This window comes from Bison bison, unplaced genomic scaffold (assembly GCF_000754665.1).
Source record: "Bison bison bison isolate TAMUID 2011002044 unplaced genomic scaffold, Bison_UMD1.0 scf7180017864205, whole genome shotgun sequence".
Lineage (NCBI taxonomy): Eukaryota > Metazoa > Chordata > Mammalia > Artiodactyla > Bovidae > Bison > Bison bison.
In genome coordinates this window covers 2,121,011-2,141,301 of record NW_011494777.1, presented here as the reverse complement: position 1 = coordinate 2,141,301, position 20,291 = coordinate 2,121,011, and the positions used below count along the sequence as shown (strand labels likewise).

Genomic DNA, 20,291 nt, shown 5'->3' with positions numbered 1-20,291 from the left:
TATGGAGGAAACTGTGAAGCTAAAAAATAGATGCCCAAGCCTAAGAACTGTCTACATGGAACCTGAAAGGAATTTCTGAACCTTCACTGCAAAGTCCTCTCCCTGACCCGACAGACTCTTTACTCTGATCCTGTATAAAATGAAGGCTCTGACCCCAAATCCAAACTGGGGAGGAAAGGTAAAGTCCCATTTTTCCGGGTGGTAAGCCTCCCGCCACCCCCACCCCCAACCCCTGCTATCTCTACAAACCCCCTTGAAGGTTGCTTCCTCTGCACAGGTCACGTCTCAACCAGGGAGCTCTGAGTTCTCGGTGGTCTCTGCTTCTCATGAGTTATTTCTGCCTCCCTGACTCCACTGCTTCCTTCACAATCACAAACGTGCTTACCGCATTCTAAATCAAGAACGAGGGCTCAAAAATACGTTTTGACAGGTTGACTCATCTTTCATCCCTGCCCTCAACTGTTACGGATTCCAAAAGGAACATTACATCCGTCCCCTTCCTGCTCTCCATTTCATGGCCAAGCGTGGTCCTACATTTCTCTGTAGCCTGCAGAGCCACCAGCCTGGGCCAAGGGACTTGGGTACACAGCCTCAGCTGCACCCAAGCTTCCCTGGGGCTTCCTTGGTAGCTCATCTGGTAAAGAATCCGCCTGCAATGCAGGAGACCTGGGTTCGATCCCTGGGTTGGAAGATCCCATAGAGGAGGGCATGGCAATCCACTCCAGTATTCTTGCCCCATGGACAGAGTAGCCTGGCCAGCTACAGTCCATGGGGTCACAAAGAATCGGACACGACTGAGCAACTAAGCACAGCACCTCAGCTTCAACTTTCTCTACTTGAGGAGTAACAAGTGACACCTCACCATCAGGAAGACCAGTGGTACAGGAGTGAAGGCTCCAGGTGTGGCTCCTGGCATGCCAGGTACCCTTCTCAGACCCCCTGCTTGGACCAGAGTGCCCAATTCAATCTCCAATAAGAAAAACCATTTTCCTTCAAGGACTTCAGCTCCTGGCTTCAATCTCCATTCACACCTATCTGCTTGCCCAGTAAAAGGGCTACTGTAAGCTGACAGTTTTATTGAAAGTCATTAACAGACTGAAGCCAGTAAATTCCTTGTGCTAGCAGTCCTTAGCCTCCCCACTAATGAAGCCCTGCAGCCCAGGTGTGTGTGCGTTCAATCGTGTCCGACTCAGTGACCCCGTGGACTGTAACCCACCAAGCTCCTCTGTCCATAGAATTTTCCAGGCAAGAATACTGGAGTGGGTTGCCATTTCCTTCTCCAGGGGATCTTCCCGATTCAGGGATTGAATCTGCGCCTTTTGCATCTCCTGCATTAGCAGGTGGATTCTTTACCACTGGCACCACTTGGGAAGCCCAAGAAGCACATATGAGAATCTAAACTTTTTTTATTAAGGTAGACATAAATTTGCGTAAGTGAAAACAAGATCAGTTTTTCTCACTTTTTTGGAAAATTTTTAAATTTAAAAACTGTTATTTATGTTAATGTGATAGGTCTAATATTGTTATCCTGTAATGAGTAACTAAATATTTTTAAACTTTCTCAACTTTAATACTCAATTTGGTAAATATCAATAGTTTAACCAACAAAAGTTTTCTGGGGAGTGGGGCTCAAAAATTTTTAGGAATGTAAAAGGGTCCCAAGACCAAACCCTTTGAGAACTGCTAATGCAAAGCACCTAACAATGCCTGTCACCCAGCGGGTACACTATAAGCAAAAGTGTTATTAACAACCATATAGCAGTTTACGGTATCTCTGGATAGCTTTTCGGGGGGCATAGGTAAATTTTGCATCGTAGCCTTTCTGGCCACAATTTGGCATCCCAGGTAGCTATTCATTTAAACACCAAGAGCCCAGGGGGGCCATCCCACGGGTCTCCCAGACCTCCCTGGAGGCAGAGGGCTTCCCCCCTCTCCATAGCCTTCCTGGCCAGTTCACCTAAGGCCGTCAGGTGCATCAGTGAATGGAAGGATCAGTTCACAGCTCTGCCACAGCATTGGCAAACCAGGATGAGCTCACTTGGGAAAAATGCACTCCTGACTCATGCTGGCCCCAGAAACACACTTCGCTGTCATCAGCTCTCTCTCATTACCTGCCACCGTTACAGATTCTCACTTCCCTGTGCAAATTCGCTTCAATGGGGTCACCTAGGAGACTGGAGAAACAAACACAGGGGAAGAGGGTGTGCGCCGTGGGAGGAGGCGTGCTCATGGCCCCGGTCACGTACGAGGTGAGGAACAGCTGGTGGGGCAGCTTGGGCGGCAGCCTCCACACCAGCCAGATGGTCCTCTTCTGCAGGCAAGTGAATCAAGCTCACCTGAGAGGTGCCTGGGCAGGTAGCAGGAAGCCCCAGGAGGTTGATTTGGAACTAACATTTCTGCTAAAAAAAAAAAAATTCTAACTTCTAAAATAAGCCTAGACTGTCATCTTGAGTGCGCTGATTCATAAATCCAGATGCCCACTCCACCTTCTGTACTCCACGTGTGTTGAGTGCAGGAGGTGCTTCGTTACACCAGGGAGCATCAGAATAGCAGAACACCATGTGTGTGTGTGCGCGCGCGTGAGTGTGCTTAGTCACTTAATTGTATTCAACACTTTGCGACCCTATGGACTGTAGCCGGCCAGGCTCCCCTGTCCATGGGATTTTCCAGGCAAGAATACTGGAGTGGGTACCCCTTCCCTTCTCCAGGGCATCTTCTCCACCCAGGGATCGAATCCAGGTCCTTCATTGCAGGCAGATTCTTTACCATCTGAGCCACCAGGGAAGCCCCAGAGATCTCATCTATTAATCCCCAAACCACAGACCTGCCTCCATCCTCCGCCTGAAGGTGCCCCAAATTGCACATGTCCAAAACAGAATGCACTCTTTCCTCACCAAACTCACTCTGCCCTCTGCCTTCCAGCTTCAGTTAATGCTTGTCCCTCTTTCCCTGGTGGCCCAGGCAGGAGCCACAGAATTCTCAGCTATCTGCCTCACACCAATGGAAATTCTGTTGTTCTGGCTTCACAACAGGTCTCAGATCTATTCTCTTGTCTCTGTTCCCACTGTCTCCACCTTAATTCTTTTCAATGACCTTCCCTGGACTCTGTCCACCTGCTTTCCCTGCTCGATCTCTTCTCACTCTTCCCTCTCTGTTATGTATCGTGCTAGCAATATGAAGATTCCGAGATGTAAATCTTGGGACTTCCCTGCTAGTCCAGTGGTTAAAACTCCATGCTCCCCATGCAGGGGGCCCAAGTTTGATTCCCGATCAAGGAACTAAAATCCCACATGCTATAGGGCATGGCCTAAATTTTTTTTAATAAATAAAAAATGAAAAAAATAAAACGTAAATCTGGCCACAACACTCGCAGCTCTTCACAGCTACCGACACACAGCCTGCACAACAAAGTCCACATCTTTTGGTCAGACATACAGGGTCCTTCTCATCTCTGCAGCCTCACTCCCCCCATACACCACCCCCCAACTCCTGGAGCTGGAAACATCTATCACCTGCAGAGCACTCAGCATGCCCAGCAGCACATCTGTGCCTTTCGCACGTTATTCCCTCTGTGGGATCTCCCTCCTGGGATCAAAGTGCTTCTGAAGTGCTGCCTCCTCTGAGAAGGCTTCCCAGCTGCCACCAGATACACTCAGCAATACTTTTGTGCTCCTGGAGCCCTCAGGAACATGTTGGCATCCACACCCCAAGTCGTGATGTGGTTACTGCAGCCACATCCTTCCCCGTGACCTCCTCTAGAGCAAGTCTCTTGTCTGCTATCTTCTGGACCCATAATCCCTGCCACAATGCCTTGCACACAGCTGCTGGGAGCTCAACTAACTGAATCAGTAAACAAATTCCCTTTTAATCAATGACTTGCAAGCTCCTCTCTCAAATTTTTATCGAGCAGCTAATAAACAGCTTGAAATGCATTTGAGTTTCCTTTCCTTCTCTTTAATAGGGTCAGACCTGAAATAGACAAGGCAGTAAGCAAAGAAAGAGCAAAAGTACCTTGAAAATCCTTCCAATAAACAGGGTCACACATTAGGCCAGTCATTCCAGAGTGAGTTTGAAAGAACAAGGTAGAACATACACTCTTGCGGCATATTTCTTTGCTAAGATGCTAAATTAAAGAAAGTGGGGAGGTACTGAAGCCTCTGAGTAAAGCAGGGGTCATAGCCACCCTCACTGAGATCTCAAAAGGGTTTAAAGAAGAGACCTTCATCCAGGTCCTCCTTGGTCTCAGCCAAATGGTTCTGACTTGGTACCTGTCAAGTTCATCAGGACATCTGACAGCTCCGCAGCCCCATTAATCCAGGCTGCCATGCAGAAGCCAGGTGTGCCTGCTAAGCCAGTTGGGGGTTGGAGGGTAGGCAGAAGCCTGGGAAGATCATGGACCTCAACTCCAGGTCTAGTCCCAGTGCATCTGATCCTAAGTGTCAGTGGTTTTAAACACCAAACCTGTTTCCCAGCTGAGTGCCTGGGCAACCATTTGCTAAGCTTTACCATGCTTGTTGTATGGTAAACAAGCTTGCTGGGCTTCCCTTGTGGCTCAGCTGGTAAATAATCTGCCTGCAATGCGGGAGACCTGGGTTCAATCCCTGGGTTGGGAAGATCCCCTGGAGAAGGGAAGGACTACCTACTCCAGTATTCTGCTGGAGAATTCCATGGACTGTATAGTCCATGGGGTCACAAAGAGTCGGACACAACTTTCACTTTCACCATGCTTGTTGTACTGCAGTAGTTAACATACAGAGATGCAGTGAGGAGTAAAAATTCAGCATCAGGCAGGCTTCTGGGACTAAGTATGATGAATTCAGGTGAGCTATGTGTGTGCTTAATGGCTCAGTCGTGTCTGACTCTTCTGCAACCCCATGGACTATAATTAGCCCACCAGGCTCCTCTGTCTGTGGAATTTTCCAGGCAATGATACTGGAGTGAGTTGACCATTTCCTACTCCAGGGGATTTTCCCCACCCAGGGATCAAACCTGGGTCTCCTGCATCTCCTGCACTGGCAGACAGATTCTTTACCACTGCACCACCTAGGAAGCACTCAGGTGGGCTGGCTTTTGTTTAACCAAGGCTGAGATTACTTGAGCTGACGCATGGACAGACTCCTGCCCTAGTGTCCTGCACAAACCCTAGAACAGTCCTTGTGGCCCTCCATGCCACATTGAGAGCAAAAGGAGTCTCCCTTCTCAAGGGCCTTTCCTGGAACAGTCCCTTCCCCGTGTCCTCACCTGTCTGGGGTGGACAAGTACTTCTGCTTCTGGAATTTCTTCTCCAGGCCCATGAGCTGCAGCTCGGTGAAGATGGTGCGGCTCCGGCGGGGCTTTTTCTGCCGGGGCGTGGGCTGTTCCGTCTCAGACTCGCTGCTCCCGTGGTTCTCGCCTGGGGCCTCCGCAGAGGCAGCTTCAGTGGCCGGGTGGCGGGACAGAACCTGGGCGATTCCCGGGGTGGTGGGGACCAGATGGGAGATGACCGTGGGCTGTCGGGTGATCACCGAGAGGAGAGGATATGCCCGGAGGGAAGTGGGGCCTGGAAGACAAACAGGGAGGCGAGTCACATGGGGCGGGGCAGGGGCGGGGAGAGAAAGGGGGCCAGAGATCCCAGAGGACCCCACAGTGAGACCCGTCTGCCTGGCAGGGCCTCCTGTTCACAACCGGGTATAAATGGGGAAGGCTGGGCGGACAGAACACATGCAGGTTAGATCAGCCTAATGGGTGAGAACATTCAAGTCTTACAGGACAAAGAAGAGGGTCCCAAAATCCCTCTGGTTTTAAATGACTCTTTCCTCATCTCTTCCTTTAGAATCTTTAAATTCTGGTTTCACAGATATGGGTCAATGACACAGCAGATAGAAGGAAGTAGTCAGATAAAGCAAGGAACTGAAGACTTAAGGAATCTGAAATAGATTCGTAATATACAAAGTACCTGAGAACCACCTCCGGTCTTTATAAAAAATACATGGTTCTAAGTATAAATTCTTCCTGGGAAGTCTACAAACATTGAATCAAAACATTTTTCGGAGGTAGAAAGATGCTTAAAAGTTACTTCAACTCCCTCATTTCAGAGACAAGAAAACAGTTCTGGCCAGAAAGGCTAAAGGACTTAGACGGTGTCACAGAGCTAGAAACAAGCACATTTAGGAGTCAAACTAGGTTCTTCTGGCTTGAACTACGGGGCAGTTACCACACCATGAATCACATAGATGCATCATTTAGAAAAAAGGGGCCCAAAAGATTTTAATTCACATGAAAATTCAGATCTGTTATAGTGGCTGCCTCCAGCTCTATGTTAAGGAGGATTCTCAGGCTGGGTCAGAGTCCAGCTGATGGAAGAGAGCTGGGGTTGATTAGCAATGTCTGCCCCAGGGTGTGCTGGGGTCGTGAGGCGTGGTAGTTCCCAGACAGTTCTGTGCCTCTTCTGAATTTTAAGAGAGGAGACCTTTCCTGTCCAAAAATATGTTTTCTCTTTTGTTGACTGAAAAGAATTGTACAACCTAAAAGTTGAGAGTTATGTTTTATATTTTAGGGACTTTCTTAAGACATGAAGCCCAGGAGCATCTTTGCAGATAGCTCCTAGGGACTGCTCTGAAGAGGTAAGGGAGGAGCCAGGATATATAGGAATATTTGCAACAAAGACTAGGTGGTCACAACATCAAAGGATTACTATTAACTAAAGAAAACCATGGACAGACCTAGAGACTGTCGTACAGTGTGAAGTAAGTCAGAAGAGAGAAACAAATATCCTATAAGATCACTTATATGTGGAATCTTGAAAAATGGTACAGATGAACTTAAATTTCCAGAGTATGAATAGAGACACAGACGTAGAGAATAAATGCATGGACAACAAGGGGGAAGGGTTGGTGGGATGAACTGGGATATTGGGATTGATATACATACACTACTATGTATAAAATACATAACTAATGAGAACCGGCTGTATAGACAAGGAGCTCCACTCAGTCCTTTATGATGACCTAAATGGGAAGGAAATCCAAAAAAGAGCAGATATACGTATACATATGGGTGATTCTTTTTGCTGTACAGCCAAAACTAACACAACATTGTAAAGCAACTATACTCCAATAAAAGTTTTAAAAAGAGAAGGAGAGAGAAAACACAGACATCCCAAGTTAATGGATTTAGCACTTTTCCGCACAAGAGAAGAACAAATCTGGACTCACTAAAGTCATTCCTTTGATATGCACCTCAGCTATCTGGGGCCAGTATAGCTGAGCCCTTCCTTCTTCTCCTGAGCCCCCTCGGGGTGCACCGCTGGGGGCAGCTGCAGTGGTCAAGAGTAGTGGGCAGCCTGCAGCCTGTTGGTCTCCCTCCTGAGTTCCCTCAGGCTCACCAAGGGGCGGGGGTAGTGGCTGAGGGCTGAGTGGCTTGAGGGCTGCACCATTTCTTATTTGCTGATACTTTTAAGGCTCAAGTGAAAAAGTCCTTCCTTTCCATTATTCCATAGAACTGTGTTTAAAATGTCACTATCACTACCTATGGAAATCATTTTATCCCTCTGGGCCTCAGTTGTATCAGCTGTAAAGTGAGTAAAAGGAGATAATTTCGAAGAATTCTTCAAGCTCTTATATGGGGCTTCCTCAGCGGCTCAGATGGTAAAAAAAAAAATCTGCCTGCATTGCTGGAGACCCAGGTTCAATCTCTGGGTTGGGAAGATCCGCTGGAGAAGGGAATGGTTACCCACTCCAGTATTCTTGCCTGGAGAATCCCATGGATAGAGGATACAAGACTGAGCCACTAACACTTTCACTTGTTCACTTTCATACTAATGTCATGAAAGCACCTTTCATCCCGAGCCCATCTTGATATATGACGAAAACAGGAAGTTCTGGGGTGCCCTTTGGGACTCAGCCCAGCCCCGACAACTCACTACAAGAGCAAGGCGAATATCTGAGCCAGATAACACTCACACTTGTTTAGTGTTCACAAAAGCTCCTGCGTGCTATGTGTATGCTCTCTCCTCTAGGCTGGCATTTCTCTTCTTACTCATTTCCATGCTTCTGTTTTTAGACCCCAGTCACAACCACGAAAACAGGTAACTTCTCCTGTTCTTTGACCACATGTCTGATAAGACCCAGTAGAAACCAAAGTTGTTAAACAATAAATCATCAAGGGCTACTATTTCCAATAACTATCCAGACAAGGCTAACACTTAAGGTTTTCTTCTTTCTTTTAAAGAAAAGAATCTGGGAATGATATTTTATAATAAGAAAAAGTAGGATACCTTGTACAGTGGTTTTGTATCTGTATACATTATGAAATGCTGCTTCTTCAAAAAGAAACGATCTAAAAGCTTCTTATACTACTATTTTTAAAAAATTGTTTATTTATTTATGGCTGCACTGAGTCTTTGTTACTATGAAGACTTTCTATCGTTGCAGTGAGCAGGGGTTGCTTTTCCTGGTAGCAGGCAGGCTTCTCATTGCAGTGGCTCCTCCTATTGCTAAGCAAAAGCTCTAGATGCACGGGCTTCAACAGCTGTGGCACACGGGCTTAGTTGCTTTGAGGCATGTGGAATCTTCCTGCACCAGGGATCAAACCTGTGTCCCCTGAATTGGCAAGAGGATTCTTCACCACTGGACCACCGGCAAAATTCACTACTTTGTTTCTCATTACCAATGTAACACAATTTGTTATAAAAGAACTTTAAAGTAATTGGAAATATATAAAATAAAGGTCTCCCCTCTCAGTTTTCAACCCCAAATCTTAGAGGTAAACTTCCATAACTGCCCCTGTGTATACACAAACATGGACTTCCCAGGTGGCACTGGTGGTAAAGACCCGCCTGCCAATGCAGGAGACTTAAGAGACACGGGTTCCATACCTGAGTCAGGAAGATCCCCTGAAGGAAGGCCTGGCACTCCATTATTCTTGCCCACTCCATTATTCTTGCCTGGAGAATTCCATGGACAGAGAAGCCTGGCAGGCTGCAGTCCATAGATTAGGGCTGCACAGAGTCAGTCATGACTGAAGCGGCTTAGCATGCACATATTCACAAATATACATAAGTTCTAAATCTAATAATGTATATTCTAATCTACTGAAACCCACAGTTACAAAGTGTTTATTTGGTAAAATATAGACATGTCACTTTATTTTTCCTAAACAGATAGCCAACAATTCCCCAAATCTTACTAGTCCATTACTTAAAGTATCAGCTTTGAGACATTAAGTTCCTAAAGAAATGAAGTTGGGAATTTCTGGTTATCAGAATTCTGAGAGTCTACTGGGGAATTTTAGTCACCATAAGTATGAGAGCTTCCTGCTTTGCAGAAAAGCAGCCAAACTAGGACAAGAACCACCCTTCTCAAGGGCTGCCCTCTGTTAGTATGGTTATAAACAGGTGTAGAGCTACAGGAGGGCGGTGGGTGTGCAGGAGGAGGTGGGGTTGGGGAGGCTAGAGTTAGGAAACCGGGTGGAACAGAAAGGGGCAGATTTTGAGGGGGCTCCCGAGAGTCTGCACTTTGGGGAGAGTGAAGACTACTTTGAGAGGATTTCTGAAAAACATTTGAGGGGTGTACTGGGTAAAATCCTTGAATATATTCCTTTAAAAAATACTAAAGATCTTCATGCTCAAGGCTTCTGTAATCAGATTTCAGTTGTCATTGAGTAGAATGCTACAGATACACTGGGTCCTATGGGGCCTTAGAAATAGATGGATAACTTTATATATACATGTATCTGTTTCTGGACTCTACTGAACTAATATATGATCCTGTTATAAGACCATTCCACTTTTATTATTGTGGGGTATTGGGGAGTTTTATTATAGAACAAATTTCCCCTTTTTATTCTTTCTACAAAACTTTTTTGGCTATTGTCATTAATTAATTTTTTCAGTTGAATTTTAGAATCAACTTGTTAGTCTCTAAAAAAGCAAATCCTACTAAAAATGTATTAGACTTCCCCTGACCTTACAGATTACTGCTGCTGCTGCTAAGTCACTTCAGTCGTGTCCGACTCTGTGCTACCCCATAGACGGCAGCCCACCAGGCTCCTCTGTCCCTGGGATTCTCCAGGCAAGAACACTGGAGTGGGTTGCCATTTCCTTCTCCAATGCATGAAAGTGAAAAGTGAAAGTGAAGTCACTCAGTCATGTCCGACTCGTAGCGACCCCATGGACTGCAGCCTACCAGGCCCCTCCGTCCATGGGATTTTCCAGGCAAGAGTACTGGAGTGGGGTGCCATTGGGAAAAATTATTCTTTTGACAATCCTGGTCTCTATAGGCTGAAAGCAATTATGGGTATTTAAAAATGGCTTTTGGAGATTTATAATATTTGGTTCCACAAAGTTTAAACCCAATGAAAACCTCACATTAAAAAAAACGCAAACAAAATAAAAAACTTCAGAAGAATGGTGGTGATTCAAGGCAACATTCTAACCACCGAAGTTTATAATTTCAGGAATCTTTACCCAATATTCTGATGCAGGTTCAGTAACAAAATTGTACTCCCCCAGTAGGTTTCCCTGGTGGCTCAGACAGTAAAGAACCCTCCTGCCAATGCAGGAGACACAGGAGATGCAGGTTCGATCCCTGGGTTGGGAAGATCCCCTGGAGAAGGGAATGGCTACCCACTCCAGGATTCTTGCCTGGAGAATCCCATGGACAAAGAAGCCTGGAGGGGCTACAGTCCATGAGGTTGCAAAGAGTCAGACATGACTGAGCAACTTCACTCAGTGAAAAGAGCACCTTCTGATGTTGGAGATACCCACGAGGCCTCTGGGATGCTGATAAATGTTTGGAGGGTTCAGGGAGGCCATCATCGTAAATAAACACAATCGCAGTGAGACACCATATTGTGTTTTTAGTATTTGATGTGTGTCCCTAAGGAAAGAACAGCATGGTTGCACCAGGACACAGGGTGGGTTCTGTGTGTGCAGCAAAGCGGGGCGTCTCCTGAGAGGCAAACCAGAGAGCAGAAAAGTGAGCCCAAATATACTCCAGCCAGCTGCTCCCTGTCTTTCCTTGTTTTAATATATGACCTGATTTCCAACAAAACAGTACCCAGAGCTTTCATTCCACCAAGCACTTACACACTCCCATTTCACATTCTCACAGAAGTCCTATGAAATCATCTAGCCCCCTATTTACATTTTGGCTAAAAAATCGAATTTAGGTTTTAAAAATAGAGGGGAAATGATAAATGAGCACATACAATGGAGGGGGGCCACTTGGGTTACTGAGAAGGCAGATAATGTATAACACTATGTATTAAGTATGCCTTTTCCTTTTCCTGAGAATTATCACTATGTGAAAATGTTGACTGAAGACAGCTGCCCAGCCACCCTGGATCATTTACATACACTTGGGAAATTTGAGCACATTATCTGCTACTGAGAGGGAGTAATGACTGTCATAAACCAAAGACTTTGTTTAAACAAACACATTTTAGTTGACAAAAGGAATATAAACATGACCACAGTGAATGCATCTTCTAATAGCTGTTTTCTTTAACCCAGCCCCCAGACCAATAAGGCTGTAAGATGGGTATCACGTAACTGCATGTACCGTCAACCTAGAAATAGCTGCCTGCCAAATGTGGGACAGTTTTGAGAAACTGTTTTGGGATTAGAAAACCTGAGCACATTTGTGATAGGCTGATGCTCAGGGACATCCCCGGTAGCCTGGGAAGAAGTGGAACATTCAGGAGGCTAAACAGAATGTTCCATCACATGGATTCCGCAAGTTGTTTAGCTGCTCAGTCTTGTCCAACTCTTTTGTGACCCCATAGACTGTAGCTGGCCAGGCTTCTCTGTCTTTGGGATTGCCCAGGCAAGAATACTGCAGTGGGTTGCCATTTCCTCCTCCAGGGGATCTTCTCCACCCAGGAATCAAACCCTCGTCTCCTGCATTGGCAGTTGGATTATTTACTGCTGAGCCACCTGGGAAGCCCAAGTGGATTCTGCAAACTGAGTGGAAGTGACACACGTGAATGCAACTGGGCCAAGTATGGGCACAGTCCAGAATGGCCAATTTCAGGCACAGCTCCCCAACATAATTCCTCCTTCCCCACTGGTAGACACCAGTCTACCCCTAGCTACAGCAGGACTTGAACCCCAGAGCACCATGTCAGCACCCATACACCTCCTGGGGGTTCCTCTTCCATTCTTCCAAGACACGAAGTCCCTACATTGGCTCTCTACACCCACATTCTGGTTGACACAAGCGAAGATCAAAGGTCTGAGTGGATAAGGATCTCTAAGCTGCCTGCTTGACTGATTTATGTCCTGGGAATGTGTGACCTATATACCCGCAGAAAGCTTCTGAGGAACAGAGGCAGCATACACAGAGACATGGGTAGAGATGTATTCAGTTAACCTAAAAGACAGACTTGGTGGAACAACTGGGGAGCTCTGGCTGAGTTTCCTGGGGAAAATCATAAAACCACCCACACCAAATGGCTCCCATGGACTCACATCCCTACACATTGGCTGGTAAGCTAGGACAATGGAAAGAACGGGACCTCACTGACTCCTGGAGGGACCTTGAGCAGGTTAGCAAAACTTTCTTAGTTTCAATTTCCTGTTCTGTAAAGCAGGAGTAATAATAATTTCCCCATGTAGATTACTATACAGATGAAATGCATTTAATTGCCGTTAGCTCTCTTTCTTTCCTCTTTTCACTTCAATGGTTTGATGCTCCGTGAATGAGCTCAGTGGAAGTTGGACTTAGCAAGAAAGCAGACTTAATTGTGAGCTACGCATGCGTTCTCTTCTTATCCTCTGCACATATGCATGAAAAGCAAGATTCAGCAACACTAGAATATGCCAGCTTCTCTTTGCCAAGTGGGGGTCTTTACATGCCCTAACAGCAAAACAAGACAGCTAGAGTAAATCGGTGAGAGGGCTAATCTAGCCAGTGCATGTGTGCTAAGTCGCTTCAGTCATGTTTGACTCTTTGCGACCCCGTGGACCACAGCCCACCAGGCTCCTCTGCCCATGCAATCTCCAAGCAAGGATACAGGTTGCCATTCCCTCCTCCAGGGGATCTTCCCAACTCAGAGACTGAACCCACGTCTCTTATGTCTCTTGCATTGGCAGGTGGGTTTTACCACTAGTATCAGTGACGTCCCCCTAAAACCATGAAGAAATAACTACTGTGGTTTTGCACACCTGGATAAACAATTCATAGCCCTTCCCAAGGTTAGTTGCAGGCGAAGAAGGATGAAGGTGGTGGCACACAGGACCGTACCAAAGTCAATCTCTAAAAATTGCAGGGCAAACAGAGATGCATGGTTAAAATTAACGTGCCTCATCTTGTGTTGAAGGTGGACTAAGAAAAGGCTAAGCTGAGGGTAAGTGGCAACCAGACATCAAAGTTCAGTGCTTGTTTGTCTATAAGAATAATCTTTTTTTAAGATTCTTTTTAACATGGACCATTATTTAAAGTCTTTACTGAATTTGTTACAATATTGCTTCTGTTTCATGCTTTAGCTTTTTGGCCCTGAGGCATATGGGATCTTAGCTCCCTGACCAGGGATCAAACCCAAATCCCCTGTGTTGGAAGGTAAAGTCTTAACCACTGGACCACCAGGGAAGCCTCCTCCCTTACCATTCTTGAAGATTATCCATATAGGGACTTCCTTGGTGTTCCAGTGGTTATGAGTCTGCCTGACATCACAGGGCACACCAGTTAGATCCCTGGTCCAAGAGGATCCCACATGCTATGGGGCAACTGAGCCCATGCACCACAACGACTGAAGCCCGTAGAGCCTGTGCTCCACAAGAGAAGCCACTGCCATAAGAATCCCATGCACCTCAGCTAAAGAGTAGCCCCTGCTCACTGCAACTAGAGAAAAGCCCGTGCAGCCAATAAATAAGTAATTTTTTAATTAATTTTTTTTATAAAAACACACATAAAGAAAGAAGACTTTCAAATTGTTTACAGCGGGTGAAAGTGAGTTTATATTTATTAAAATTGTATCATATGTTAAAAATTGTTCTCTGTTTCTGTTGATAATTGATGTAATTCATCCCAATACCTAAACATACACTTACATAAACATTTTAAATACAGCGGTCTACACTGTGATTGCACCTGATGCTTATTCAGTCATTCCTCCCTTTGTGGACATTTAGGATAGTTATGTTTTTGCTACGACACATAATGCTGCAATGAACATCTATCCCTGCTGGGTACATTTTTAAATGTAAGTTTCTGGACCAAACAGCATGTGAATTTTATTTAAATATTTGTGTATCTATTTCTTTGGCTGTAGAGAAAGAAAGGCAAGGAAGGGAGGAAAGAGGATATAATGAGGCTGAATGGCCATTTAACTCTGTGACATACTAAGTTTCTAGCCCAGTAAGAGTTAATGGAATACATGCTCCCTTTACAGGTTATGGCTTTGTATTACTAAAGAAAAAAGAAAATGTTTTAAGAGGCCAACTCAAAGGCTAACAAAACATCTTAGCCATCAACTACCTCATAAAAAAAAAAAAAGTGGGTGGGCATTTTGATGAGTTAAGTGTAAATGAATTAGAAACATGTGGAATAAATTTATTCCAGCATCCATATGCGACTGCCATAATGTAGATTCTGGAATAAGCATCTAGTGAAATTAAAAACTGAAGAAGGTTCACAAAGGGATGGAGAGAAGACATTTTGGGTATTTAGAGCAATGAAGATTTGGGAAACAAAGAGGAGACATGAGAGCAACCCCAGAAGGCTGGACTGCATCACGCCATCTTTTCAGATTCTTGATTTCGCAAAGAAACAAGCTCGGTCTTACCACATTCAACCTGCAACATCATCAAAATGACAGACGCCCACAAAAACACAGGGCTTCACTGGGAGCTCCGTGAAATCAATTAAGCTGGAAGATAGGTGTGTGAACCTTCCCATCCTGCCTAAAGTGACCCACCCAGATGTGGTCATCAACCCCTCTCTAGCTGTCACTGCTCCATGTCCTCTGGCACCAAAGCATACATAAGAAATGACATTGTCTTTCTCCTCCTGGCCATTCTGCTGTCTCCATACACCCACACCTGCTTTTAGCCATTCCTTGTAACCACTCATGGATGGAAAGCTTCCCAGAGCAGCTGTTGTTTAGTACAGAGATTGAATTCACCACTCCTACCTCCAGGCACCCCCACCCCAGCTTTTTGTACATGTCCTTATTCACCCTTACTTAATTCGAACCTTGGAGCAAGAGTTAATGTGTTTACCCATCTATTGCTCACTAGATTGCAAACTTCTTCAGGACAGAATTAAAAAGTGCATCGTTTTATGGATACGGGTTGGGGCGGAGGAAGGAAGGAGAGGGTGAGATGAATGGAGACAGGAGCGTGGAAGCACATACACTGCTATATGTAAAATAGACAGCCAATGGAAATGCACTCAGGGAACTCAAACTGAGGTTCCGTAACAACCGAGGGGAGTGGGAAAGGGGGAGAGGTAGGAGGGAGGATCAAGAGGGTGGGGACATAGGGATACCTATGGCTAATTCAGGTTGATGTATGGCAAAAACCAAAGCAATATTGTACAGAAATTATCCTTCAAATAAAAATTAAAAAAAAAATTTTAAGTGCATCTTCCCAGTGAAAATGCCACGCCTGACCTGAACTGATTTTACCTGGTATTAGAAGACTGGAGACATTGTTCTGACACGTTTGGGGTCTGTGGTCTTGGTCAAACCATCCTTCCAACCTTCAGCTTTCTTTCCTAAAAATGACACTAATAATACTTCTCCCAAGCTTGTTGAAAGATAGCAATGGATAATGAGTATAAAACAATTTTGTAAAAAATGAAGAACTATACCAAAAAAAGGTAGTCTTTTTTTTTTTCCAACAGTCAAAAAAGTACTAGCTTTCCAAATTTCAGAGATGCTTCTATTTCCAAAGAAATCATAATCCTGGGACTTCACAGGCAGTCCAGTGGTTAAGACTCCGTGCTTCCACTGGAGGGAGCATGGGTTCAATCCCAGGTAAAGGAACTAGAATCCCACAGGCCTTGTGACACGGCCAAGAAAACAATCGAAAAAACAAACATTAATCCTGCTTTCTGTGCTAACCTAATCCCCCTTTGTCTTGTCTCTTGTACACTGTCATTTCCAGTTAAGGTTCTGTTGTCACAGGGATAGAGGCTACACAAAACTGACCAGGAGGGGCCCTCTGGTTCACTGTCACCATCATCTGTGAAGCCTATTGAAGCTAATTATCTCACTGGAGACATGAGGCATTACAATAAAAGTTAATAAGTAGACAAAGAAGCGTATGGCAAATGCTGGATGGCAGAAGACTCATGGGAATTCAGGATGGATTTCTGCACTCTAGAGTGTACAGTGGCTGGTCATGAAAAAAGGAGGAGCTTGGGTTCTGAGAGGGAAGGAAGGAACAGATTTCAGAATCACTGTCTAGGAAGAACCCACAGGACCTGGAGAAGCACTAGATTGGGAAGAGAGAGGAGGGCAAACAGAGAAGATGCTGCAAGATTCAATACTGCAGCAGAACTGCTGGGAGCAGAGAGCCTCTGCCTCTGTCCCGTGACAGTGTTTCATTAGAAGAGACACGGCTTGCAGAGGCTTATTTAGTTTGAGGTAAAATCATACACTGATTTTGACATATGATTCCTGGCAGGCATGCATGGTTATAAACTCATTTTTGCTGAAGGACTCGGAGATGAGTCTGTGGATTTTACATAGAATAAGAGTTGAAAAGCTGACTCACTGGAAAAGACCCTGATGCTGTGAAACAATGAAGGCAAAAGGAGAACGGAGTGGCAGAGGATGGAATGGTTTAGATAGCATCACCAACACAACGGACATGAATCTGAGCAAATTCCAGGAGATAGTAAAGGACAGGGAAGCCTGGAAGGTTGCGGTCCGTGGGGTCGCAAAGAGTCAGGCATGACTTAGCAAGTGAATGACAGCAACTCTTTCCACCTCTGTTATTACCAAGCTATAACCCAAGCTGCTGTACCTGGGTCATTGTGATAGCAACCGCCAGAATGAAGTAAAATGCAAATTTAAACATGTTACTTTCATGGATAAAACTGTTCCTCAGATCTCCACTGAATTTAAAACTAAACCCAAACTATTCACCAAGGCCCGTGAGGGCCCTGCAGGATCTGGACCTTGCCTGCTTTCTGAATCGTGGGACAGTCTTCTCAGTCCTGTGCTTTGGTCTCACTAGCTTTCAGTCAGTTTCTCATAGAGTTTTTTCCTCAACAAGGCATTAACCTTTGGTCAGCACATAACTGAAGGGTTGAAAGTAGAATTCATCTCCCAAGAACAAAGATTTAAGACCATCAGGGGATTAAGGACTGGGCCTTGGGGTACATCTTCATCAATGGAGCTGGGAAAGGAAATAGGACCAATAAACCAGAGACACTGCAGTGTAAGAAGCAAGCAGCACAAGTAGGAATACAGGGTCAGTGGAAATGACCAGAGAATTTCAAGAAGGATCCACTTTCAATAAGCTTACTCACTAGGAAATCTCTTGACGTAAGTTTTGAAAATTTCTCCCCTTCTCTGATATTCCAGACCTATCTTCATGGTATAGGAATCTCCACCAGGCAGACTGGGAAAATACATATTGTGCTAGGACCCTGGGCAGTGCCAAGGAGAAGCCACTGAAGATTACTTTCTGTCAGTGGTCCTGTGGGGCCCAGGCAAGCTCTTGACTACCCAGGAGGAGAAGCAGCCACCAAACACTGAGCATCTCATGCCAAAATGTAATTTTCTAAGTCCAATTTAGTTTTCCTCCTCTCCCTATGCATTCTCTGTGTGTGTACTCAGTCATGTCTGACTCTTTTCTACCCCCTGGACTGTAGCCTATCAGGCTCCTCTATCCATGGGATTCTCCAGGTAAGAATATTGGAGCGGGTTGCCATTTCCTACTCCAAGGGATCTTCCCAACCCAAGGATCAAACCCACGTCTTCTGCATTGGCAGGTGAATGCTTTACCACTGTAAAGCATTACTCACCTGGGATACCCTGGAACATGAAGGCAAAACATTAAACTGGAGGCCTCTCAAACCAGTGCCCGGTAAGCCCCCAGTACAGTCAATGACTAGCACATCTCTCTCTACTGTGATAACCAGCATAATGCAGGCATCTCCATCAAGATTCCTTGATGTCATGCAGATAGTCATGTGATTTCAATGGTTAAATCTCCTCTTCCTGGTGCCCCATTATTTTCTGATAAAAGTGTACTTTTGAAGCTTATGCAGATACATAACTATGTTGCAAAATGCACTCAAACTTGAGAGGAATCTACTAATTGAAAAGAGAGGGACAGAACTCTGTTGTTTGGTTGGAAGGCTCTTATTAGAATGAAACAATTCCTCTCCTTTTCTCTTTTGTTCAAGGAGTTAAGATCAAATGGCAGCCAGCGTACCCCCAAACTGTAGTGAGAAAATTATACAACAGATATCAATATTTACTCATGCTTGAGTCTTGCTCTTGTAGGTAATAAGAGAAAACAGCAATAAAATCCTGCAACACACTGAATGTGAATCACGTGGACCATGGTAACTAACTGGTCAAAGAGAGTTGTTCCTACAGCAAGATGCTCCCTGCACTGAGCCCCATCCTGTCTAAGATCCAACTCTACTCAACCACGCCATTCCCCTCGCCTTGGCCTCAGTCCACGATGAGGTCTCTCTTTCTCTGAGATTTCCTCATCAGTAGTTGGGGGAGTTGGGTGGTTTCTAGGGTCCTTTTCAGTACCAAGATACAACGACTTTACGAGCAATAACCACACTCAGACATACGGAGTCTCTTACATTCGTCAACTCGATTGTGAAGTCTTTGTCTTATACTTCCTTTCCCACGATGTACTTCCCATGCTTCGCAAATGGCATCAACTAAATAAATATTAGCTGCAGTTAATGAGTGAGCTAAGAGCAAGAGTATTAATGCCCTCACGTAAACTTCCCCAGAACCACTAAATCTTGTCCGTTCACAAGGGAGTGGACTGATGAATTATTTACTCATCTGATAGCCTCATAGGTGATCCAGATTTTAACTATAAAGGCAAAAGACTATCTTTGAATTAATCTCACCACGCACAATTAAGACTTCGACGCTATTTGATTTATAGGGAATGACACATTGAATAACAAAACACAGAGAGTAGTTTTTCGTAACCCAGCCTTTGACGGGATAAAGTCACACAAAGTCGATGTCTGAACTAGGACCAGAGCCCAGACCTCCAGTTTGTTATTGTTGTCTAGTCGCTAAGTCGTGTCTGACTCTATGTGAGTCCATGGACTGTAGCACTCCAGGCTTCCCTGTCCTTCACTATCTCCCGGAGTTTGCTCAGACTCGTGTCCATTGAAGAGACAAATGTTCTTTTAACGTCACTTTTTTCACGTCATGTATTGCCTTTCTAGGCAAGAGCCTGCCAGAGTGCTGAGTACTTTTGGCTTCAGACACTGATTCTTCCTCATTCATATAGTCTATTTATTTTAATGGTTAATGCTTTTATTCTGCAATCTAGCTCCCTAAAAATCTTTTCTCTGTTTCTATTCTATGAGTTATACAGTTGTTTTTTGTTTTTGTTTTTTTTTTTGCCACACAGTGTAGCATGTGGGTGGATCTTAGCTCCCAGACCAGGGATGGAAACTGTACCCCTGCAGTGGAAACTAACCACTGGACCACCAGGGAATTCTCAGTCCTACTATTTTAGACTTCACCTCTAAAGGAGTTCATGCTGTATTTGTCTTTGTCTGACATTTCACTCAGCGTGATGTCCTCCAGGTTCATCTATGTTGTCACAGTGGTAGGCTTTCCTCCTTTTTCAAGACTGAGTAATATTTCACTGCATAGAGAATGTTTATCTCATATTTTCTTTATTTATATGTCAACGAATACTTAGGCTGTCTCCATGTCTTGACTGTCATGAATAGCGTGGCACTGAGCACGAGGGCACAGGTGTCTCTTTAAGACAGTGATTTTACTTTCTTTGGATACATATCCAGAAGTGAAATTATCACATCATATGATCTATCTTTCATTTTTTAGGAACTTCCATACTGTTTTCTGGAATGGCTGTAATCATGTGGTCCAGTTTTTAGGAAGTTTGAACATATTAGAGATTAACAGCTAATAATCTGATATTTTTAACAGCAAGTCTGAAAGACTTCTGCTTGGAAATTTTTCCTAAACATCCTAGTAGATATTTAAGAGAAAGGTGGAAATAAGTGTAGATCTCTGACTATATTAAAGCTCAATGGCCCGAAACATTGACATCGATTTGTTCATAAGAAAAAAATAATAACCCAATCTCTCCAAAAGAAGAGATGCTTAACAGATAT

The 20,291-nt window shown here is 44.7% G+C and overlaps 1 protein-coding gene across 1 annotated transcript in view; it reads right to left on the bottom strand.

The window, feature by feature from the left end:
• The window catches only part of BARX2 (BARX homeobox 2), an 82,336-nt gene that overhangs the window by 9,982 nt on the left and 52,063 nt on the right, over positions 1 to 20,291 (bottom strand). Inside the window, exon 2 of the mRNA XM_010844691.1 lies at positions 5,242 to 5,539. Coding sequence (XP_010842993.1) covers positions 5,242 to 5,539 — 298 coding nt within the window. The remainder of the gene's footprint in view (positions 1 to 5,241; positions 5,540 to 20,291) is intronic.